Below are 23,582 nucleotides of genomic sequence, written 5' to 3'. Positions count from 1 at the left end.
ACATGCTCTCTAATACAAATTCTTTCACTAGGCAATTGTTGAGTTTAATATTGGGTTATTTTCTTAGGTTTGCCATAAGATTGCTGGTATTGAGAGAGCTGATTGTGTTTGTCACAGCTTTAGCATTGCTTTATATGCACATTCATGCACGCTGCCCCCCGTTGTTTTTAATGCAGAGGTGACAGCAACCTGAATGAATAAATAATTTACAATTACATTTACAGAAAGCAGGCATATAGTAATACTATATTGCAATTGAGATTGAAATGCTCAGTCAAGCCCAGGTTTTATCATTCAACTAGTCATTTCTGAAAAACCTCTTCTTCAGTCCACCCTTTATGTGCAGTGATTGGCTCTCTTGCTAACACAAGCCATTACTTCAGGGTCCACATAGTGAATGTATAACGCAACACCTTGCGAAGGTATATCTGAGCGTGTGAGTCTGTGCAAGCCTCTGTATATCCAGGGATGGACAGTAATAAAGTACATTTACTTGAGTATTGTACTTAAGTACATTTTTCGATCTGTACTTTACTTGAGTATTATTTTTTTTGGAAACTTATGACTTTTACTCCACTGCATTTGAAAGACAATATTGTACTTTTGACTCCTCTACATTTCTATGAAGGTTCCCAATACTCGTTACTTTGAAGCATAGCTTTGAAGTGAGCGGATGAATGTTCTTTTCTTTTCTAAAATCCGATAGGCCATATGCTGTGTTCGTCACAGGAGAAAAACCAATCACAGTAACTATTCCTATGCTGTCAGTCAAATTCAAAGTACTTGCTGCATTTTTTAAACAGTTAAATTTGAACTTGGCAGTGGTAATGATGGATACAGCAAATAAAGATTACGATTCCTCCCCAGAGCACCCATGGCCATAAAACTGACTGACGAAAATTCAGTATTAATTTCGTTGACAAAAAATTGGACAAAAATATGCCCTATATTATTCAATGGTGTATTCTCCCACTCTTTGGTAGGAGAATCATTACTGGTGGGCTACATCATAAATGCTAGCTACCTGTGGAAGAAATAGCTTGATCACTGTCTAATTGCCAAACTTTTCTAGCTGAGCTGTCCAACTACAATGAAACATTTCGCCCTACAATGTTTAGCAAAATTCAGCAGGTTTATTACTTAGCTAGCTAGCTAGCTATGCACCAAACAAATCAGACGTGCCACAGAACCACTGTGCATGTGAGCTTGCATGCTATTTGCATCATCTGGTCGTCATTTTCAGATGGTTTACAACCTGTTAATTTATATTACATCTTAATTTTCTATTTACAGGTTGTTAATTTCTATTATTTTTGTTTTTGTTTCTATTGGGGAAAACTGTATTACACTACATATCCCATATCCTTCCATAGCTATATGTACAATCCCGGTATCTTATACAGGCAAACCGCATAGGTTGACACCTATGCGTTAGCTAGCCAGTTCGGTTTTATGACTGGCTTGATATTAATACCCTAGCTATCGATGTGTATAAAAAATAAAATAAAATAAAAAAATGAAAATGACAATGGCTGTCCTTTTGACGATTCAATTGTGATTCTATAGACATTTCTATAGGCTTTGTAGCATATTCTACAAGCTTTTTATTCTACAGGTTCTACAAGCAAGTCAGTGCATTCAGTAGGTTGTTGCAGAGTCATTAGGATCTGTAAATGCATTGTGACAACAATACAACAATGTGCTGAAATTAAAAAGAAAATGTACTTTTTAATACTTGAGTATTTTTAAAAACAAGTACTCCAGTAATAATAGTCAAGTAATCTGTCAGTGCTCCGCCTCCTTAGCTGTTGTGTTTTTGTTTTTTCCTTTGCCCATGTGCTTTTGTTTTCCTTGTGTTTTAGTCCTGCCCCGCTCCCCGCCCGGTCTCCGCCCGCCTGATTGCCTGCACACCTGCTTCCCATTCCCTCGTCTGCCCTGCCCTATATCTTCCCTGCTTTTCCCTGTCCTGTTGCTAGTTCGTCACAGTGTTTTTCGCCTGTTTCGTCCCCGCCGTTTGCGTATTGCTTCTGTCTGCCGGTTTCTCGTTTTTTGACCCTGCTTTTTCCCAGACCTCGTTTTTGCCTGCCTCCTTGTCTCGTTCGCCTGATTACCTGCCTGTCCGGTTCCCGACCTTGCCTGCTCCCGTTTCCCGATCCTCGCTCTGTCCTCGGACTGCCCTCCGGTTTTCGACCCTGCCCGTTTTCTGATTAACGATTCTGCCTCACGATTCTATCAAAGACGCTTGGAACCCGAAGCTCCCGTGGTCCGCGCCTGAGTCCCTGCCTGAGCCCTGACATAATCAAGTAATAATTTGACTGAAGAACTTTCACTTGTATTGGAGTAATATTTGTATACTAATAATATAATATATTTAAAGTATAGAAGTATAGTCAAAGTATAGAAATAATAATATTTCTATACTTTGACTCAAATAATGGAGATGTGTACTTTGTCCACCTCTGTGTATATCTGTATGTGTTTATGTGTATCTGTGTAAGCTCCTTCTCTCTCAGCTTTGTCTTATCAGGCCTGCAATATTCAGAGGCTCCTTCTCTAACAGGCCCTGGGACTACTTAAATAGGAATAAAATGGGTGCACCGACTAGCGGTTTCAAAAAACTCTCAAATCCACCATTATGGTGGATTACCTTTTCCTTTTACATACCTGCTTACAAATCCACTTCACAGACCCAGGAGGTATGGACAACACAAATCATTTCTTCAATCAGAGCTCCTGTGGTTTATATCGAATAGGTTGTAATGTGAGCACTTCACTGCACTCCAGGACACAGACAGAGGGGTTGAAGGACTGTGGCTGCTCTCAGATTAGAGGAATTCTCTGAGGTGGAACACCAGTGAAATTTCAGCAGCGCAGGGAATTTAACCAATCAGGGCTGGAGAACCGCGGATAGAGTTCAGCCACTGAAACCAGGTACGTAGGTGTTTGGGTTTGTCGATAGCATAAGGCCCAGAAAAAACCACCTGCAGAGCGACCTCCTGTAGAAGGTTACACCTATGGAATTCCAGCCCTAAGACTGCCTGATTACTAGTAACTGTGTTACTCATTCAACCTACAGACAGTACACAGTCAAAAGACAATATTATGACTGCACTGGATTTTTCACACTCAGGGCTTTGAGTTTAACTGTGGAAACAGAAACGTGTACGGCTATGTATTGCTTTGTATTTGTATACTATGCTACTTTTCTGTATTTGCCAACTGCTGTCTTTCTGAGGCATTAAACCTTTGTTGGCTCCACCCACCTCTTGCTTGGCCAGCATCCTCTGGACCTCGTCACTGTGGCAGGTGCTGTAGAGCAGGGGCATGGTCAGCTCTGCCTCTGTGTGGGACAGCCACGCCCACAGGCCTCTCACATGCTGATCCAGCTGCTGCTCTTTCAGCAGCCTCTCCCTCAGTTGCTTCACCCTGTCAGCATGATGATACCAGGTCACACACTACGCACACGCACACATACAAACAAACGCACACACACACACGCGCACACACACACACGCACACACACACAAACACACACACAATATGTACATGCACACAAACACACACATACACACTGTACATGCACATGCACATACACATACAGGCATACACAGTAGACGTACACACTATACACATGCACACACTGTGTGTGTATATGTATGTGTAAGGTGTGTATGTGTGTGTCTACTTTGTATGCTTGTGTGTGTGTTTACTGTGTGTGTGTGTGTCCTCCCCCCCGGCACTGACATGCATCTTCCTTTGTCTCCTTATCACAAGGGTCTTGGACTTACGGCCCACGGGCCATTTCCGGCCCTCCTCCCCCCATTATCCGGCCCGCAAATTATGAAATAATCCGGCCCGCCAAAAAATATTTTATTTTATTATTATTTTTGCCAGCTGGTCTACATTAATTTATACTACCCAATCAAAGACAGTTGACTGAAAAGAAAATTGTGTCAAAAATAATGCATTTTGTTAACTCAAATTAACGGCAAAGGTCAAAGGTACCTGCAACAGAAAGAAAGTATTTGATCGGCTAGTGATACCACTCTTTGGCGCTTTATTGTTTGGTTCTGCTGCTAGCAACAAACATGTCTCTTTCCAAAGCTAAACGGAAAGTAGATGATGAACACAGACAGTTTCAAGAAAGGTGGACATTGCAGTAATTTTTTGTAGAATTGAGTGGAAATGCTACCTGCCTGATATGTAAGGAAAAAGCCGCGGTTCTAAAGGAATATAATCTCAAGCGGCATTATTGGACAAAACACGGAGAACAGTATGAGAAGTACCGAGGAGACGAGAGGAAAAAATGATCTGTGCAGCTGCAGAAAGAATTTACGTCGCAGCAGAGCCTTTTCCACAAACCAAAAAAAGATGCTGATGCTGCAGTTGAGGCAAGTTATGTGGTGAGTGAACTTATCTCCAAAGCAGGAAAGCCGTTTACCGAAGGGCTGTTTCTGAAGGACTGCATGTTGCAGGTTGCTAACATTATATGTCCAGAAAAGAAGGGCTTGTTCAACAATATTTCTTTATCATCGAACACTGTTGCCGAGCGTATTGATGAACTGTCAGGTGATATTTATGCTCAGCTACATCACAAAGCTGCACTTTTTACTGCTTACTCGCTGGCGCTTGATGAGAACACAGACAAAACTGACAATGCGCAGCTAGCCATTTTCGTCAGAGTTATTAATAACCAATTTGAAGTGACGGAAGAGTTGTTAAGTTTGTGTCCCATGCATGGACGTACAACAGCCACGGATATATTTCAGCAGCTGTGCAACGCGATTGAACGCGCTGGTTTGCCATGGAACAGGCTGGTGGGCATCACCACTGACGGAGCCCCGTCTATGACAGGCAAAAAAAACGGACTGGTAGCGCTGGTCCAAAGAAAACTACAGGAGGAAAATGCTGAGCCAGCAATTGTGCTGCACTGCATTATACACCAACAAGCCCTGTGCAGCAAATGTTTGAAATATGAACATGTCATGTCTGTTGTCCTGAAATGCATCAATTATATCGGGTCCAAAAGTTTACAGCAACGGCAGTTCTGGGCCTTTCTGGAAGAAGTTGAGTCAACATATGGTGATGTACTTTACTTTACTGAGGTGCGCTGGCTCAGCAGAGGATGTGTACTGAAGAGATTTTTTGAGTTAAGAACTGAGGTGAAGAGATTCATGGAAGATGGCAGAATGAGTGTCCCTGAATTTGATGATCCAAATGGGTTATGGATCTTGCTTTCCTAGTAGACATAACACAGGAACTGAACATCCTTAACCTGAAGCTCCAGGGCCCTGGTCAGCTAATCACAGCAGCTTATGAAAGTGTCAAAGCCTTCTCTGTTAAACTAAGAATGTGGAAAGATCATCTTTCTGCAAAAAATCTTGGTCATTTCACTACATGCAGATCACTTGTGGAGGAGGGCTCAGCTTTCAGTGGTGATGAATATGTCTCTGCCATTGAAAACCTAATGCAAGAATTTGATCTTCGTTTTGCTGACTTCAAGGTGCACTGTGACACTTTTCAGCTGTTTGCAGACCCCTTCTCAGTTGATGTGGAGAATGTCCCAACTGTGTTGCAAATGGAACTTATTGACTTGCAATGCAACAGTGAGCTAAAGAGTAAATTCAGGGAGGCACGGGGGAAAACAAACATGATTGGACAATTTCTGAGAGAATTATCCCCACATATCCCACAGCTTTCCAAAGTGTTTAGTCAAGTAATGTCTTTTTGGAAGCACATATCTTTGTGAGAAACTTTTCTCCACTATGAACTTTAATAAATGCAAGTACATATCTAGGCTTAGTGATGCCCATCTTGAAGCTTTACACAGGGTTTCAACTCTGACTTCCATCAGCGCAAATGTGGCTAATTTGTGTGAAAAGAAAGCTGTCAGGTGTCTGGCAAAAAATAAAGTACAAATGTGCAGTGCAGGTTTTAAATAAGTTGATCTTAGAATATAAAAGTTAGAAAATGCACTAAGGAAACATATTTACACTTGAACTGTATATGAATGTTGTCAAGACTTGCAAAATATAGTTATGTTAATAGAAATAAAAAATACATTTTCAGAAATAATGTAATTTGTTGTCAGTTAAATGTTGATATGGCCTTCCTGTGACATGACAATACCTGTAGTGGCCCCAGGCCAATTTGAGTTTGAGACCCCTGCCTTATCAGTTTGTAAAGGTTACAATGCCTCCAGAACAGCTCTGAGAGGATTAAGAGTTGTACCAATGAAGACTCAGGTGGCGTCCATTCAGATGCCGAGTCCTTTGGGTTCATTGTTACCTGCAAGTGAACAGTTCTGTTGGTAGGATTAAAACTGACCTGTTTGTGAGTGGTTAAACAGAGCCATCGAGAGCAGTGCATTGTTCAATCAGACACTAGCAGCACCACTTTGACCTTCCCAATGAAATGACATGATTGGTATTTTGGTTGGTGTGACTGGGCTACTCTTAGACCCTGTGGAAAAATGAACACGGGGTCCCTGAAAAGGCTGGGCATGGGTCAGCAGGGCTTACCAGAACTCACTAAAACATCCCTCTATGTGTTCTTTTCAATCACTTTACTCCCCCTCATCATACTGCTGCCAGGGTGGACGCTTCACAATTTAGGAGCCTCATAAGTCAAAAAAAAAAGAAAATTGGATGGAAATCCGCAAAGGTAAAAGCATTTCCAGTTCTCGCATGCTGCCCACCTCGCTGCCCTCTGGAGAAGGCTCACTGTGGCTCGCTGTGCCCCTGTAAAACCCTTAAACCCTGCTCGGCTAATTACCCTCAACCCTGTGTCCCAACATGCCTGAGCGCAGCAGCAGATTATCAGACCCAGTAGTGACGGACACACTGCTGGCACTGATTCCCAGTGCATGCAGGTCAGAGCTGCCGGGTGGCATTGCCATAGGAGGACTTGGCGCCGAGCACTGGATGGAGACACGCAGCCAGAGAGAGATCAGTCCCTTTCTTTCCAAGAGGTTTGGGGAGCCCAAGAACCAGTTTGTGGCCATGTGCCATAGCCTGGCTGTGACAACACTGTCACAGTTTCAGCTATCATGTCTCGAGAAACAGTGTCTGCAACAGGGAATCCACCAATCCACCGTCTGAATTAAATTTTTGCACATGATCATTATATCACTGGGTTGTTTCGAATTACACAGCAGTGGATTACATATTTTCCGGGCATGAAAAATTTAAAGGCAGGAATTCGACAGGATTGTAATTTTTTAGATTATATCAGTGCTAAAGAGGGTCTCCCTTAGTGATTAACAGTCTTTGCCAACAGGGGTAAGTGTACTGGCTATGTTAATGGATTAATAATGATTTAATACCTGACTCTTTATCCCTGTGTAAGAGCTGCCCATTTGTACTTCTTTGAGAGTTACCTGCGGTGAACAGGAGCACCCTGCCCCCTCCACTGCCCTCACCTGGACTCGATGTGGTCAGACAGGTGCTGCCAGCGGTCTCGGACGTCCCTCAGTGCCTCTTCACACTCACCGCCCGCTGCCACCAGCCGCTCCCCCAGCCGCTCCAGGAGGGCCTTGTTCTCCCGGAGGCAGGACATTTCCCTCATGCATTCCTGCGGGTGGGGCAGGCGGGGTTGGGTCAGGGGTGGGACAGGGGTGGGGTATGGGCAGGGGGCGGGGGGCAAGGGTTTATGCTAATTAAATAAAAACCTAAAAACTCTTTTCCGCTGTCCCACATGACGGACGCACACCTCCCACCGAGCACAGATGGATTTGGCGGCTATTGGCCACCATACAGGGAAAGTGTGTCTGCCCCCAGCTCCAAATCCACTCACTCAATCATCAGACACTCTCATCCAGACCGGCTTACACTGCACTCACTAAACGCAGATGAACAGTACGCTATGTACAAAAGAAAAATCATTCATAACTCAAGTACGATGGTGAAGAGGATTTGTCTTTTACTGCAGTTCATTTGCCTGGCAGGCTTGTTACCCCGGGCAACGTCCACAACAACATCTCTTTAGAGAGCTAGTGTTACTGAAGAGATTTGTGTGGATGTGTTTTCTCAACCGTACAATGGCAGGTTCCCATCTGGGAGTCAAATCAGTAACAGCCTTTACCTATTTAACTGATTCATCTCTGACCAAATCAGAATCACAGACATAGTACTGGTAACATACAGCAGGCCGTCCTGGGCCTGCAATCCTGCTGAGATGAAGAGAAATATGGAATGTAAATCCTCACCAAAATATTGGGGCTTCAAACCCTAAAATTCTGCATTCATCACTTTTTTCCATTTAACTTGGATAAACTTTGTGGGAAACATTCTGGGAAACATGCCCGCATTACCCTTTACAAACAGCCTAAAAAACCCTGAACTGCATGGGAGATTACATGGGGACTCAAAGCAACAGTGTATATTACTTCCAGTCCAAGACCTTTCCTCTCTCCTAAACAACCCCCTCAAAATCTGCCACCCTCCCCCATGTCCCTGCCATCTGAAATCTCACCTCGTTGAGCTTGTCCAGTGCATCTTTCGTGCTGAGGTCAGCGCTGCCCGCCACCTTGCCCTCCATCCCCATCAGCCAATTGCAAAGCTCCTTCCTTTTCTCTTCAAAGACAGTCTTAGCGTCGAAACGGTCAGAGATCTCCTGTTTCCTCAGAAATGCCTGTGGAGCGTGACATCAGTGACAGGAACGAGGGCAGCCACGTGGGAGACAAACAGACTAGACCAGGGGTGGCCAACCCTCTCCTGAAGAGCCACATGTCTCTCCTTCCTCCAACACAGCTGATTCAAATGATCAACTTGTTATGAACTCCTGAAGCTGCTGAATAACAAACTGACCATTTGAATCAGCTGTGTTGGAGCAGGGAGAGATCTAAAACATGCAGGACATGTGGCTCTCCAGGAGAGGGTTGCTCACCCCTGGACTAGACAGACAAAGAGAGGAGCTACAACCAGGAATATTTCCATGGGGCTGGCATCTGGACACTTTTTAGATATCATTTAGACATTTAGACATGGTATTCAAAATGAATGAACTTTCCACCCCCAACATCACCATCACCAGCTCCCACTATTCCTCTTTAAATTTTTAACCGGATGCCTTCCTTTGTTGTCCAGCTAAATAAGATAAGCTCTTCCTGGGATTCAGTAACTCAGTATTTTTATGCTTCAGTGAGGACATTGGCATTTAGTGTGTTTTGGATTAAGGGAACATCCACCCCCCCTTCCCGCCTCTGCACCCCGACCCCTTCCCTGGCCACCCACACACCACTAGAAGCAGAGTTCAGTTCAAGAGTAAACCAAATTCAGCAATGAGGGAGAGTGGGTCAGAGAGTAATGTAGCCTTCAGATGGAGCCAGCTAGCACAGACAACATGGCATTTATTTTAATTTGATACACCTTTTGGGTAAAAGGCTTTCAATATGTCAGAGCCAGTACTGAATGCAACCTCCCTGGCATTATAAATATGGCAGAGCCCAAACTACCCTCTTACCACAAGTAAAACTAGTACATGTCAATGTGCAACCCAATAGAAAATCCAGTCTCTACATGTTACTGGCACATATTTGAAACTGTATTAAGGATTTTGATATAGTTTTGTATGTCTTTAAAAACTGTTTAAGTTCTCATAGAAAGAAATGCAATGTTTGAGGGTGTGTGTGTGAATAAAACTGAAAGAATTCATAAAGTGTGTTCTGTTTCTTTATGTATGAACAAATTATGAATACAAATGAGACTTGCATAACTAACTTATTGGAATACAGCTTACAGCAGTTAGTTCACTTTGTCCATGATGTCAAAACAAATATGTTGAAGAAACAGCTGTGCCTGTATCTCCACAAACACAAAGCAGCTGTATCTGAAATGGTTTCAGATATAAGTCAGAATTTTCAGCTGGCCTGGTTCTTCAAATTTGCTTGTCTTTCAGCCCATAAATCAACCAACCAATCAATCTATCTATATGAAACCAGAAAATTGAGACTCCATTTAAGTATTGAAGTACTGAGATTACATTTAAGTACAAAAGTACAGTTTTGGGTTCTTCCAGATTCAAGTCAGAGAAAGTGCTTTTAGACACACTAAGCACACACTAAGCAGATGGCCAATCAGAAAAGCAGCAGTGTTCAACTACTGGTATTTCAGTAATTATAATCACTAGTTTCACCTAACAACTAGTCTGTTTGCCTCATACAAACTCAAGAAATGAGAAATCAATTGCACTAAAACACATCTCTCCCTTCACGTTAATTATCACATTTGCACAAATTAGTATATGTATTTAAACACAGCTGAAAACAGATGTCAAATGTGGCAGTTGTTATGCTAAACATTGCACAAATCCATACTGCCTGCGTCTTTTTTCTTCTGAAGGTTAACTGCACTACATGTAAGCTCAGCAGGAAGCATTATTCAGGAAAACGTATATGTATTTGTAGGTGTTATGCATTTAGACAGCTGGGCATTTACTAAAGGAATTCAAGTATAGCATGTAGCTGACCTTGGAAGGCGTGGGTGAACTGGCAACCTTTCGGTTACAGCGCCCTGCTACTTACTATTTTGCCACTGTTGCACTTCCCTGATTACAAGCCCACGTCGTCACACCACACTACAGTTCTCTGTCAGCACAAACATGCATTTTCACTTAGCTTGGAATGCCTCCATCCCCTGCGCCTACCTTTGACCCCGCCCATAGTCCCACCCCTAGCTATGCCCATAAAGTACCTTCTCACAGAGCTCCTCCCACTGGCTATGGAGCTGCTGCTGCAGACCTTGTAACAGTGCCATGTCTGCTGCGATAATGTAACGGGCCAGGTCTGTCTTCATGGGGGCCAGCTCTTCCAGGCCGTGGACCCACTCTTCCAGCGAGCCCTCAATCTCCTGCATCACACGGCAAAAGAGGGTCAGTCTCGTCCTCCCCCCACCTCTGTCCGGCCTCCGGTCTCAAGGAGACAGGGGGAGGGTGTGGGAAGGGGTCAGGGGGAAAGTGGGGAGGAGACTAAAAGAGACCATGGAACATGGGGGAGGGAGGGAGAGGGAGATGGGAAGGAGACTGAGAGACACAAGGGAGAGTGGGGTGGGGGGAAATGAGAGGGAAAAGGGAGGAGTAGGATGGGGAAACAGGGGAGGATGGGGGGAGGCATTCAGCCTCTCATCACTACACTTTTTCGTATATTTCACTGAATATGCCAGTTATGCCTACTAAAACATTACTATAGTCACTTTCACCCAGACCCATTATAGGCCAATATGAGCTGACAAAGCACTATATACTATTAAAAATGCACTTCAATAAACACATAATGATGATTGAATATGTTTAACCTTTTCTGATGATTGATCATTTGACTACTGGTGACCACTGACATATGCACGCACACACACCTTTGTGAGCTTCTCTGTGACTCGGAGTTCCTCCAGGAGCTCTGGCAGCGGCTGCTTCAGTCTGGCCTTCACTTCCTCCAACCCGCATCTGCTGTCGGCTAACCTGGCCTGGCAGCGCACCCAGTTCTGCAGGTAGGATAGGAGAGGAGTCAGTGTGGACATTAGAGATGGGGAACCTCACGCCTCTCACACCCTCAGCTCTGGTGGACTATGCTCCAGTTCCCTGGTCAAAATCCTCCTCCTTGCTCCAGTGCCTGTGCTGTGATACATGGTGTCCTGTCCATTCCACTTCACTTGTACACATACACATAAGCACATCCTGTTCTGTGTGTGTTTATGTATTGTATGTACGTGTGTCTGTATGTATGCACATTAGTGCGTGTGTTTGTATCTGTATATGAATATGGATGTGTGTACGGGTGCACGTCTTTGTGTGTTTGTAAGCATGTGTGTGTGTTTGTGTGCGTGTTTGCGTTCGTGTGTGTGCACATATGTGTGTATGGGTGCATGTTTTTGTGTGTTTGTATCTATGTGCACATGCACTTGTTTTGTGTGTGTGTGTGTTTGTGTGTGTGTGTGTGTGTGTGTGTGTGTGTGTGTGTGTGTGTGAACTCACAAATGTGGGGGGGAGGTGATGAAGTAAGAGGGCCACAATGCATCCCACAGCACTGTGAGCCAGAATGTAGAGGAGGATTCTGACAAGGGAACAAGGCTAAAGTCCACCCCTCTGCTGGCAGCTCAGAGAAGAGAGGAGACTCATACCAATGCCCTTTAATACCCCCGGCAGTTGGAGAGTACACTAAACTCCACCCCCTCCAAGTCTTAGCACAACAGCACTCCCCCCACCTGTGTTTCCTCCCAGAGCACTGCTAATGCACACAAATTATGTTCCATGGTAATTTAGTTCATGTATGCCTTTTTGTAACCATGCTCTCCATTCTCATTCAAGATATACATAATACATTATGGCCAGAAGATCCTGTAGGTCACCTAAAACAAAGAGCCTTTAAACAATGTACAAAATGTATGCTAACAGCATTACTATTGCCTTGCATTTTCTGAATAAATATACAGCCCACTGCAGATAAATGGTCTGTGGCTTGACCAATCTGATATTGGTTTATTTGAATATCAGATTAATTAATGTTTAGCTGCTCTTCCAGTTCACTGTGTCCTGTACTGTGTTAAGTGTTAATCTGCACAGTGTTCTGTGTTCTTCAGTCTGTTCTGTGTCCTGCACTGTGTTCAGGGTTTTTCACTGTGTGTCTGATTCGGCATTTTGTTCAGTGTTCTGCCCAGTTCAGTGTTCTGCATTGTGTTTGATGGTCTGATCTGTGTTCAGCATTCTGCTCTGTATTCAGCATTCTGCACTGTGAACAGTTTTCTGAAAATTTTTATTTTATTAGCACATCTTATTCTGGGCCTCCTAGACCAGGCCACCAGGGTTGCTTCCTTATAAGGTTGTGAGCCCTGTCTCATTTCTTCCTTTCTTTATGTCCCAGCCAACCCTGACATCCCTCCTCCAGAAACCCTGGAACAGGAAGTGTGTGTGATTTCCCTGCCGCGTACCTGAAGGGCTGTGTCCATGAGGACCTTCCTCTTTTCCAGCATGCATTGGGATCGCTCCCAGACCTCTTTAAGGGCCCCCAGCTCGTCTGCAAGCTGTGTCTGCATCTCTGCCCCCACGGCAGAGCGGAGCTGCCTGCCCGCCTCCAGTGTGCGCAGATAGCTGCTAAGGTGCCGCTGCAGCTGTATTTCGATGCACTGCAGGAAATACAAAAGAGCGTTACCAACTGCTCCCAGCATGTATATGATCAGTGGGGCAGGAGCTGAGCAATAGGGCAGCAGTGTGGTAAGTTGAATCATATCCCAAAGGTCACTGATTCAATTCCCTAGTGTAACACTGCTGTTGTATTCTTCAGCGAGGTACTTAACCCAAACTGCCAGAGTAAACACTTCAATGCGGGTAAGGTGTACGCTACATAATGTGTAGAAATTGTACGATCTGTAATTCGCTTAGGATAAGAGTGTTTGCTATGCAAAATATAGCATAGTCGCAACAGATTCTAAAATTAATGATTGACATTGCTTATGTAAAACTGGCAAAATACATAACTGTATAAAAAACGTTTTGAAAGATATTACCACTAAGCTCAGACAGTGTATAATTTCTCTTGATATAGGAATCAAGACAACGGCTTTCTGAATATTCTTTGTGGTATTCGTCTTCCTTCAAAGACAGCTCTTGTTTTGTTATTCATACAATTTGCCAACCATCCTTATAGTGCATAACTGTCTAGCGTGGCTTTGATGGCCACTTTGATTAGTCCCTTAATCGGACGGCTTCCCTCATTCTTACCTTGAGGTCCTCCCGGTGCTGGCGGAGCTGGGCCAAGCTGCAGTGGGCAGGGCCTGTGGGGACCAGCAGGGGGTCCGCGCCACTCAGCAGCCCCCTCAGCATCCTCAGGCCATAGGCATAGAGCTGCCACTGTCCCATCAGCCTCTGCACCAGAGCGCAGCGCCGCTGAACCTCCTGCATCGTCCCCCACCAGCACTCTATCAGCCGGGCCAGCTTTTGGACAAAGTCATACCTACCAGAGGGGACTGTATGTCACTTTTGTTTACAGACTAACTGATACACCCACCTTCCACATCCTGTTGCAGACCTGAACTATTAATGCAAAAAACCTGTTAACGCAAAGCCTCTTCAGGTTTCTTTGATTCATGACTAGGATATTGGACGTTGTCACGCTAATGTACCGAAGCACCCTTGTCTGTTTAATAAGTTAATACTGGCTCCCCTCAGCTGGAACACAAATCAGATCTCTCAATCTAACATCTTTCTATGAAGAATGCAGATGAATTTCATCAGAGGAGATTGCGTCACAGGCTCTGCAAAACCCGCCAACTGTCATCACAGAAAAAGACTCCACACAGGCGTAGAGTAGAGTGATTTACTTCCTGAATGTGGGCTAGCTAGCTGTTCCAGAAACAGAACCGTCCCACGGCATAACAAACCTTACCAATGAATTATTGTCATAACTGGACTGTTTCTGCCAGATCAAAAAAGCAGCTGGAAAATTTGGGTTCTAATTAATTGTGAGATGTCATGACTAGCTGAAATATCCCACTCTGCACTTTGATTTCTCAACAGCTACTACTCTCACCAGAGTGATCCTTTGTCTGAGGAACAGGCTTTTTCCCAGTCATAAAATACATACGTAAATAAATTAATCAGAACTTCAAAAGCACAAAACTCAAAGTACAGTTTGTCATGTTGGCATATTCATTATTATTCCACTGCTTTTCTTCCATTCAAAAATAAGCTTGTGTGGAGTGTGTCAATTGTATTCAAATGTGAAATGCTTTATTCATAGTTGTATATGCAGGGTAGCACATTTGTAAAGGACTGAAATGGGGCTGGGTTGGCATTTAATGCATGTAGTGAAGAGGGAACTTTTTGTTAAGATGGGACAGGTATGTACTGGGCTCTCACCTGTCCTCAACCTCACCCCTCTCCAGGACATCCAGAGCCTCGCACATGAGGGAATGGAGGGCGTGGCAACCCAAGGACACCTCTACTTGCAGCCTCTGTGATAAGGGAAAACAGAGTGAACAACAAATCACTGCTCTTGCTGCTGGCGCTGCACCTATGCCAAACAGCCACAACATAAGTGGAACGAGCCAAACAGCTATGACAAATCCTCTATGTCAATTTAGGGGCACACAGACATAATACATATAAACGGAAATTATATTGCCTTTGATCAACTGCCATTCCTATTGGCAGCAGTTTGGCGTAATGGTATGGCTCATAACTGAAAGTCTGCAGGTTCGATCCTCTGCTGGGACACTGCTGTTGTACCTTTGGGCAAGGTACTTAACATAATTTCCTCAGTAAATATCCAGCTGTATAAATAGATAAAATTGAAACCTCTTCAATTCATTCTGGATAGAAGTGTCTGCTAAATGACAGTAATGCAAAGTACCCTTTGTTGTACCCAGCAGATGTGGAATTCTACCCCTAAATTCATTAAAATTTGAAAATAAGCACCATAACTGTAAGCCTGTCTGATCTCCCTATTTTAAGAGTTTTGAGATAGTTTTGAGGGAAATCATATGCAGGAAATCGAAATGGTCAAACATCTACGTGGGGATGGAGGAGTCAGAGTGGGTGACAAAGAGCAGTGGTGATGGTGAACAGAGAGGAAGGGAGACAGGCTGCAGCAGGGTTTCACCTGGTGGGAAGCCAGCTGTTCCTGGAGGTCAGAGGGGCACCCAGTGATGCTCTCCTCAGCCAGGCTGGCTTCCAAGCTTTGCAGGAAGGCAACCCAGCTCTCACACTTCTGCTCCAAGCTTTGCTGCTGCAACTCCTCTGCCTGCAGCTCACTGACACACACACACACACACACACACACAAACGTAAATACATGCACATACACACACAGACACACACACACAAATGAATGCAAATACATGCCACACAGACGCACGCACACGTGCATAAATGCAAATATACACACACACACACACACACACAAATGCAAATACATCCACATACACACAGACACACACACACACACACACACACGTATATGTCTTCAACCACTTGAGTCCATCTACCATGGTCTTTGTGGAGTCAACCAAACAACACCTCCCAGAGCTAGGAAACTAGCTGTGCAAATATCCTTATCAAATCCAAAACTGAACTGAGAACTACCATGAGTGCCAAAATGTAGCCGCAGTCATAGGTTGAGACACCTAGCAAAGACACTTGGATTCACTGCAAGATGTTTAAACTGGACCAATTACAATGGATCCAAGGAGCCTTCTCTCAAGAGTTTCATGAGGAAACCAAAGACCATTGCCTGTTACTTTCTCCGATAAAGACCTCCAAAAGAAACTGATGCACTGAAATGCAGAATTTGAGCCAAGATGGGTGTCGGTTGTTCAAAAAGGTTCTGCTCACCTGCACCTCTCTGACGCACGAGAGGAGGCCAGAGTGCACCTCCTGCCGAGCTCCTCCAGCCTGCAGGCCGTCACAGAGCCGCGGGGAATAAGGTGCTGAGTCTCCTTCAGGGCATCCAGGTCAGAAGTCAGGGTGGTTAGCTCCAGCAGGTCTGACTGGAGGGCACCAAGAGACAGGGGGTAGACGCTTACCTCAGAGAGCCACACAGGGGCTGTGGGTCACTGCACTGCTGTCTGGGGACTGTCACCAAGACACCACGGTACCATCCAGAGATTAGGCCCAGCAGCTGGTCTGTGTGACCCTGAGATTAAGGGCTCAAAACTGATTTGGTGTAGAGAAAGGCTGATGCTGTTTTCCTTCCTGCTTTTTTCACCTCAACTCAAATCGCCAATTAACCATGCCCCAGAGGAAGTTCTGCAGTGATGCACATGCGCTTTTTCGACATGTTTGTCTATAGTCAAAGAGCAGCTCTTCTCTCACAGATGATAGCTGAGCCCCATACAGGTACCAAAAGGTACTGATACAGGGGTAACATGAAGAACCCCACCCTGTCAGGTTGAAGCCAACCATGTCCCACCACTAGAGACTTACAGTGAGGGTTAGCTAATGTCATACTGTAGTCCAGACTCTATCTAGCTATGTCTAAGTTGTGAGGCTGACCTGCTGAGGGTGCTGTATTTGAGTCTTTGTGTGCATGCTGGCTCACCTTGGTGATCTGTGATTGGTCAGGGCCAGGGGTGCCGTGTAGCTTGCTGTCAAAGTCCCTCAGATGCTGCTCCACAGATTCCAAGTGGCTGTGGAAGTCTTTCAGAAGGTCTAGGTCCTTCTGCAAATATACATAAATGCACACATGAATGAACACACATTCATGCATACAAACACACATATGCACACACACACAGATTCATGTGCACACACACACACACACACACACACACAAGACGACAGCATTCAACATCCCACATTCTTCCTCAAGCTCCTCATCCTCACACAGCTCAATATGTCACAGGACTCCCCAATCTGTCCAACCAATCACTTTTCCCACGAGGTGTATCCCATCCCAAACCTCACCTGCAGCTGGCTCTGTCTCCCCGTCAGAGACGCGCCCAGCTGAGCAAGGCCCTGAGACAGCAGCTGGGTCTCTGACTTGATGAAGACAGCAGCCTGGGGTTCCATCTGTCTAATGAGGTCCTTAGAGGTGTCCAGCACCGCCCCCATTCTCACCTGTAACCCTTCCATGCCAGCCTGCAAGACCTTGGGAAAACCAGACGGTGAATGGGTGAGTACGCAACGACACATACGTACCACCAATAGACACTATAAGTTTGTAGTTTGTTATTTCATATCTTTGCTATAATAGGAACTGACAACAAAAATCTTTTATTGAAGTGATAAATAAATTAATCAATGAGCTATTCCTTTGTAGTTTGGCACCTGACTTTATGATGAGGGAAGACTCTTACAAACCTCAGATTGCCTTGTGCCTTTGAATAGAGAGAAGAGGTGCAGACTGTGTCACTAGGCCTGCTGGGGAATGGGGGGCAAAGGAATGCTAACATAAGCATGCACATGCCCATATTGATATTGAACTGCAGTCTCTTCTTGTTTCTCACTTTCTGGAGCACTGAGCATGGACACTTTAATGAATAGCAAATGACAAATCAGCAAAATGAATTCCATGTTCTGTGAGATGATTCAGTGTGTCTCACTTGCAAGCCAAATGAAGCATGAGGCAGGGAACAACATGAACGTGGCTGTTTTGAGGTTTAGCCTGAGCCCTGGATCATGGACGTCATGATTTAAGTGTTTGAAATTCTGATGTGTTTTGTTGTTGTAAGCATCCTGTGCTCAGAGTGGGAGTGGGCAATCTCTCTGTGTCTACACTGGTGAAAAACAGCTGCACGTAAAAAAACTCAAGGAACACACAGGACAACAGTGTGCTACGTTTCAGCCGAGCTCAGACATGAGGGCGGCAGATAAGGAGCTCAATCTCCGAGCAGGATGCAGTACACAGGTTTCCCGATAATTTTAGCTCTCTCCAGCTCATCATTCCACTGGCTTTGAACAAAATGTCCCCCTCCAGAAGAGCAAGTATTTTTTTTCTTTTTTGTTCGAGTCGGAGTGTGACCCAGTGACAGAATGGGCACTCACATTAATGGCTTCCACCCGGGTGTGGAGTGGCTCGACGCTGCCATCCTGTGGGAGCGGTACACTCAGCAGCGCCCCCCACTGCTCCTGGTGGTGCTGCAGTCCCTGGAAGCAGCCCTCAGTGAGGCTGCAGTAGCGCTGCCAGAGCTGGAGCAGCGCCTGCGCTTTCTGGAGATCCTCTGTCACCTGTTGAATAAGTTCCGCCCACCTGGGGCAGACACAGAGCGGAGGCCATGTTATATTTTCTGCCGTGGTCTGCCACAGGCATCTTCTGAAGTCACGTCACTGTAGACTGTAACTCTGTTATAAACGGCACAAGCTGCAGATGCTGTCTTATAGCCAGGAAGACAGGGAACATGTCAGTCCAGTCTCTGAACCCAGGCAGCAGCGGCTTTTGAAGACGGTGTGTAGACAAGGTGTGCAGACAGTACACAGACCCCTGTCAGGGGGAGGAGCCTATGTAAACAACAGGTCCCGAAAGGGGCCAATAAATCTTACCCATGAATCCACTGAAGGCTTGGCATCCACTTCCTCTGCTCTGGCCTGAAGCTAATCTGCACTGAGATGTTCCTCTGTTTTCCTCAGTGTAGTTCAACGTGTACAGCCAAGGAGATACAGGCAGATACTATCCTACTCCTCTCCCTCATCTGGAAAAGCTATAACCTGCTCATCAGCCTTTGCACTTGCATTGTGTCTGCTTCCAATACCACACTTTCACTGCTCATGGTTACATCCATATTAATCCCACCCAAACAATGACAGTTAATTAACAACAAGGGAGATTTATAAACAATAGTCAAACATTTTTACCATATAACTTGACATTCAGTTTCAGTGTCGGTTTCAGACTAGTTTACATGTATGACTGGCTGAAAAAACTGCAGACAAAGAAAATAGTAAATCCACAAAATGAAAATGGGTTACAGAAGCATGTGGCTAATTTAAAATGTAAAGAATGAATGAAGGATCTGTATGTATAAAGCACCTATGAAGGATCTCAAACTGCTTTACATTAAGAGGGCAGAGCTGAGCCGAACAAACGTGTGGACCCCCCAGGGTGATGTGCAGTGGAACTCTCTCAAAAGCCGTTTTCATACATTAACTTCGGACAAATGCCTGGAGAATCGGGTCCGGAAATTGGCCGGAATTGCCCTTTCACACAACAGGAGAATGTCCGTGACAGACGCGTTCTCACATATTGGAAATATTCCGGTTGGTTTAGGCGAGGGACGGCGCCTGAGTAGAGCGTGCAGGAGGCAGGACATGGTGCAAAAAGTACGCTCTATTCGAACCCGCCTACTGCATACTGTGTACTGCGTACTACACAAGTATATACTGTATTCTGCATGCTGTTTTTCAGTGCAGTACCCAGTATGCGACCATTAATGATTACATTTGTAGTATGTTACATTGTTGCCTGAAATCATTGCGAGTTTAGAAACGTCCAGATTTAGATTTCCTCGTGGTATTTTCCAGTCAGACGCCACTTGCATTCTCACGAGTGAAAAGTATTGATGAGTTCACGAAAAGTATTGTAGAGTTGAAGTATTTTCAGGTTTTTTTCATTTCAATGTCTTACCTTCCGGTTGTACAGGCACATAATGTGGCACAGAGGAGGATAAGACGAACATAACTATTGTATTTTTGGGTAGCCTATAAAAAATATCACACATAACCATCCAAATGGTGCTACCGGCACACATAATATATTATTAATTATTAGAGGTGCAGCGGATCACAAAACTCACGCTTCGGATCGTATCATGGTTTCTGAATCACTGATCGGATCATTTTTCGGCTCAGCGAAAAAAAAAGGAGACAAATATAACTTTACTTTCCATTTATTACTTATAGAACACTTAAAGCGAGGAACTTTTGCCCATGGTCTTAAATGAAAACAACATTCAAGATGTTCAATAAAATCTTAAAATAAAATATTCAATACTCAATTGTTGAGCGCTTGCTCTGTTGTTCTTAGGCTGTGTCCGAAATCGCTCCCCATTACTATATAGTGCATATATATATACATTTTACACTTGATCGTTGGACTTGCTAGCCAGCTAGCTAACGTTAATTTCAACTAAATTGAACAGATGAAGCTGGGTGCTAGTTCTTTATGTCAGCTAGTGATAGCTAGATAGGTAGCGGTATTATCTAGCTAGGTTAATGTAAGTTGCAACTAGCTAGTCACTTAGCTAGCTAGCTGGCACAGTTAGACACAAAGATGTTCATACAAATGTTCGAATAAACTTGCAAACATAAAACTATATCCAGAAAATTATTAATTTATTGTAAGACTGTGAGTGAGTGAACAAGTGAGCGATGTCGGAAGCAGCCTATTCGTCTTCGCAATGCTTCTGCTAAGTAAGGTTGCTAGTTTTTAAAATGGCGCTTGTATCTTTTCACTGCAACTCTGCATCGAGATTTAGGGAATTATTACTTTAAAAAGTAACAGCGGCAGTAAAACTGTATTTCACACTATTACGGTTAAACTTTGCAATTAATCCCCTGTTCACATGCGTGCCGAACCGTTAGCTACAGTTAAGCTAGCTATTAACCAGATAATAAACTACTAACCAACGTTACTAATCATCATAAGAGACACGTTTTGGCAGTATAGCTATAGCTATCTCTTTACCGATCTTTGGACTCAAAATAACATGCATTTGGACGTATCCGTAAGATCAAGGCAATGGACATTCTTGCGACGAGTCGTAACAATTAATTTTAGTCTATTCTTACGGCATTATTTGGATTTCCGGTGGCGCATGCGCAGAGGTTAATTTCTTTGTCGTAATAATAAAAAATTTCCTATTCTTACGACGGAAATTACCGATTTATTCCGAGGGAAAAATAGAGGTGATAGCTGATTATTGTTTATGAGACACTTCACAACCTCCAACTGTTCCTACGGTTACGTGTACAAATATGAAAAATAAAGTTAAAACACAGGCAGCACCTTCGGCGCCTTTACATTGGGGAGGGGAAAAAGTTATGTCATGTTTGTGTCTGTGGCTGCGCCTATCTATCAATCTATTTCTAAATCATTCTGTCTGTCAGTCAGTCTGTCTGCCTGTCCGTCCATCTGTCTTGTTTGTGTCTGTGTGTGTGTGTGTGTGTGTGTGTGTGTGTGTGTGGACTCTCCGGCAAATTACCTGCTCTATTCACACATGGGCTCACTCCGACATGAGACGGACTTTGTACTAGGGAGCTGGCAGAACGAAGGCCGTCTCATGTCCAGTCTGACTGATTCGGACGTTTGCATTCTCACATACAGCTCCTCCAGCTAATGGCTAGATAAGTACCGGCTTTCAGTGCATGTCTGAAAGGGGCTAAAGTCTCTCACACATCGTGGACTATTCTGGGAACGCAGTAGTTGCTGTGTTAAGAGACAGGGAGTAGGGTTTGTGTAGCCCCATCATGCTTATGAGGGTGCTTTTCTAGTGCAGAGACAGTTCAGGACAGTTTGTGCACAACTCACAGCACTGTACCTCTTACAGAGACTGAGACAGTTTATGAGAGGACCATTTCTGCAAGGCGTCTGGCAGTCAGGTGTCCTTCTTCCAGACAAAGATGGTGAAGCAAACACTTTGTGGAGACTTTTGTGCGGTCACGGTTATGTGTTGAAGAGGGAGATCGTTATGAACACTGAGTGCGCAGAACGTCTGGCGGTGGGGAGTACTGACCGTGCTTTCTCCTCCTCCAGCCAATCAGATAAGAGGAGGGCAGCAATGGGGCTGACCACGCCCCCCAGGCTGGACAAGGTCCGAGAGATGGTCTCCCACACCTCCTCACCCTCCCTCACCCTGTCCTGGAGAACCTGTGGACATCAGGAGAATTGCTGATCACATGCGGTAACACGCTTCACTGATTATTACCCAGTGAGGGAGACAAATCCGTACATGTGTCTGTGGTAGATGGCAGCTGTTTCAATGGACGATGTGTGAAATAATATCTCCTCAAAGTAATTGGTCACTTTTTACATTTCAAGGGTCTTAGGCCTGTATGATTGCATATTTAAGAACTGTACAAGAGTCACATAAGCTCATGTACATGAAGAATCACATTAAGTGATTGCAGATACTGGGTACTGAGTATGTCCTAACTCCTTTTCAATGAGTTCCTTAGATAAGTTGTTGAAGTCCGCCGTTTGAAAGTGTATTGTATTAGTTAGCTGTAATTGTACAAATCTAATAGTACTGTGTCCTCAAACAGACCTTGCTCTCAGCTGAGAACTGTCTCATTGTGGAACTGTACACATCCTGTCCCTGTACTGTCGCTATACTTGTTGTATGCACTTTTGTAAGTCGCTTTGGATAAAAGCGTCTGCTAAATAAATAAATGTAAATAAAGTGAAGAGTGTATAAATGGATTACTATCAGTTACAGCACGTATAGCTGAATCAGTCTTAGCAGATTTTTAGGGAGACTCTCAGTGGGAGAGGGGGTATCCTTACCTGAAGGTTGTGGGTGTGGCCCTGGAGTGCGCTGAGGGACAGCTGGGGTGTCCGGGTAAACTCCAGGGTGTGGCGAAACTTTGCTGTCTCCAGTGCCGCCCTTCCCAGCTCCTCCTTGAACCGTTCCCACAGCTCCACCACCCGCAGCTGACCTGGGCGCACTGCGGTGATCTGGAGGGGGGGGGGGGGGGCCGACAGGGAGCACCCTGAGTTCTTGTGAGGTTGGTACATCACCTTGACTATGCTACACAGTCCCCCAGAACACATTGGGAGCTTCAGTGTTCAGGTGTCTTTCACTTTCACTAAGACCCATAAGACTCAACACTGAAGACAAGGAGAGCTTTTTTTCAGCTGAAACTGCACAGCTATTGCAGTATTTGGAAGGATATTGGCACATATATATACATACAGAGCTGTCTGTTTCCAAAGTGACCTGAGTGGGGAGGGCTTGAAGCTCACCTGCTGGGTCAGGGCAGTGAAGTCTGCCCAGGTGGCGTCCAACTGTGCAACAAATGCGCAGTCACTTTCCTGCTCGCCTGATTGGCAGCTTTTCCTCAGCTCCTGCAGCTCCGCAGACTTCACCTTAAGCGTCTCCTCTGTGTCCTGTGTCCATGGCAGATACACTCCAATCAGACAGACATTCAAACACACACACACA

The 23,582-nt window shown here is 44.7% G+C and overlaps 1 protein-coding gene across 1 annotated transcript in view; it reads right to left on the bottom strand.

Annotated features, from left to right (window-relative positions):
• The window catches only part of LOC118791858 (nesprin-2-like), a 112,426-nt gene that overhangs the window by 12,088 nt on the left and 76,756 nt on the right, over window positions 1-23,582 (bottom strand). Inside the window, exons 75-90 of the mRNA XM_036549341.1 lie at window positions 23,384-23,527; window positions 22,925-23,095; window positions 22,155-22,288; window positions 18,472-18,676; window positions 17,392-17,574; window positions 17,027-17,146; window positions 16,321-16,475; window positions 15,590-15,740; window positions 14,848-14,942; window positions 13,711-13,942; window positions 12,921-13,115; window positions 11,352-11,477; window positions 10,692-10,847; window positions 8,473-8,631; window positions 7,421-7,572; window positions 3,264-3,426 (exon numbers count right to left, since the gene is read on the bottom strand). Coding sequence (XP_036405234.1) covers window positions 3,264-3,426; window positions 7,421-7,572; window positions 8,473-8,631; window positions 10,692-10,847; window positions 11,352-11,477; window positions 12,921-13,115; window positions 13,711-13,942; window positions 14,848-14,942; window positions 15,590-15,740; window positions 16,321-16,475; window positions 17,027-17,146; window positions 17,392-17,574; window positions 18,472-18,676; window positions 22,155-22,288; window positions 22,925-23,095; window positions 23,384-23,527 — 2,541 coding nt within the window. The remainder of the gene's footprint in view (window positions 1-3,263; window positions 3,427-7,420; window positions 7,573-8,472; window positions 8,632-10,691; window positions 10,848-11,351; window positions 11,478-12,920; window positions 13,116-13,710; window positions 13,943-14,847; window positions 14,943-15,589; window positions 15,741-16,320; window positions 16,476-17,026; window positions 17,147-17,391; window positions 17,575-18,471; window positions 18,677-22,154; window positions 22,289-22,924; window positions 23,096-23,383; window positions 23,528-23,582) is intronic.

The sequence above is a fragment of the Megalops cyprinoides genome, chromosome 17, assembly GCF_013368585.1.
Source record: "Megalops cyprinoides isolate fMegCyp1 chromosome 17, fMegCyp1.pri, whole genome shotgun sequence".
Taxonomy (NCBI): Eukaryota; Metazoa; Chordata; class Actinopteri; order Elopiformes; family Megalopidae; genus Megalops; species Megalops cyprinoides.
This window is presented reverse-complemented; position numbering and strand designations above follow the sequence as displayed.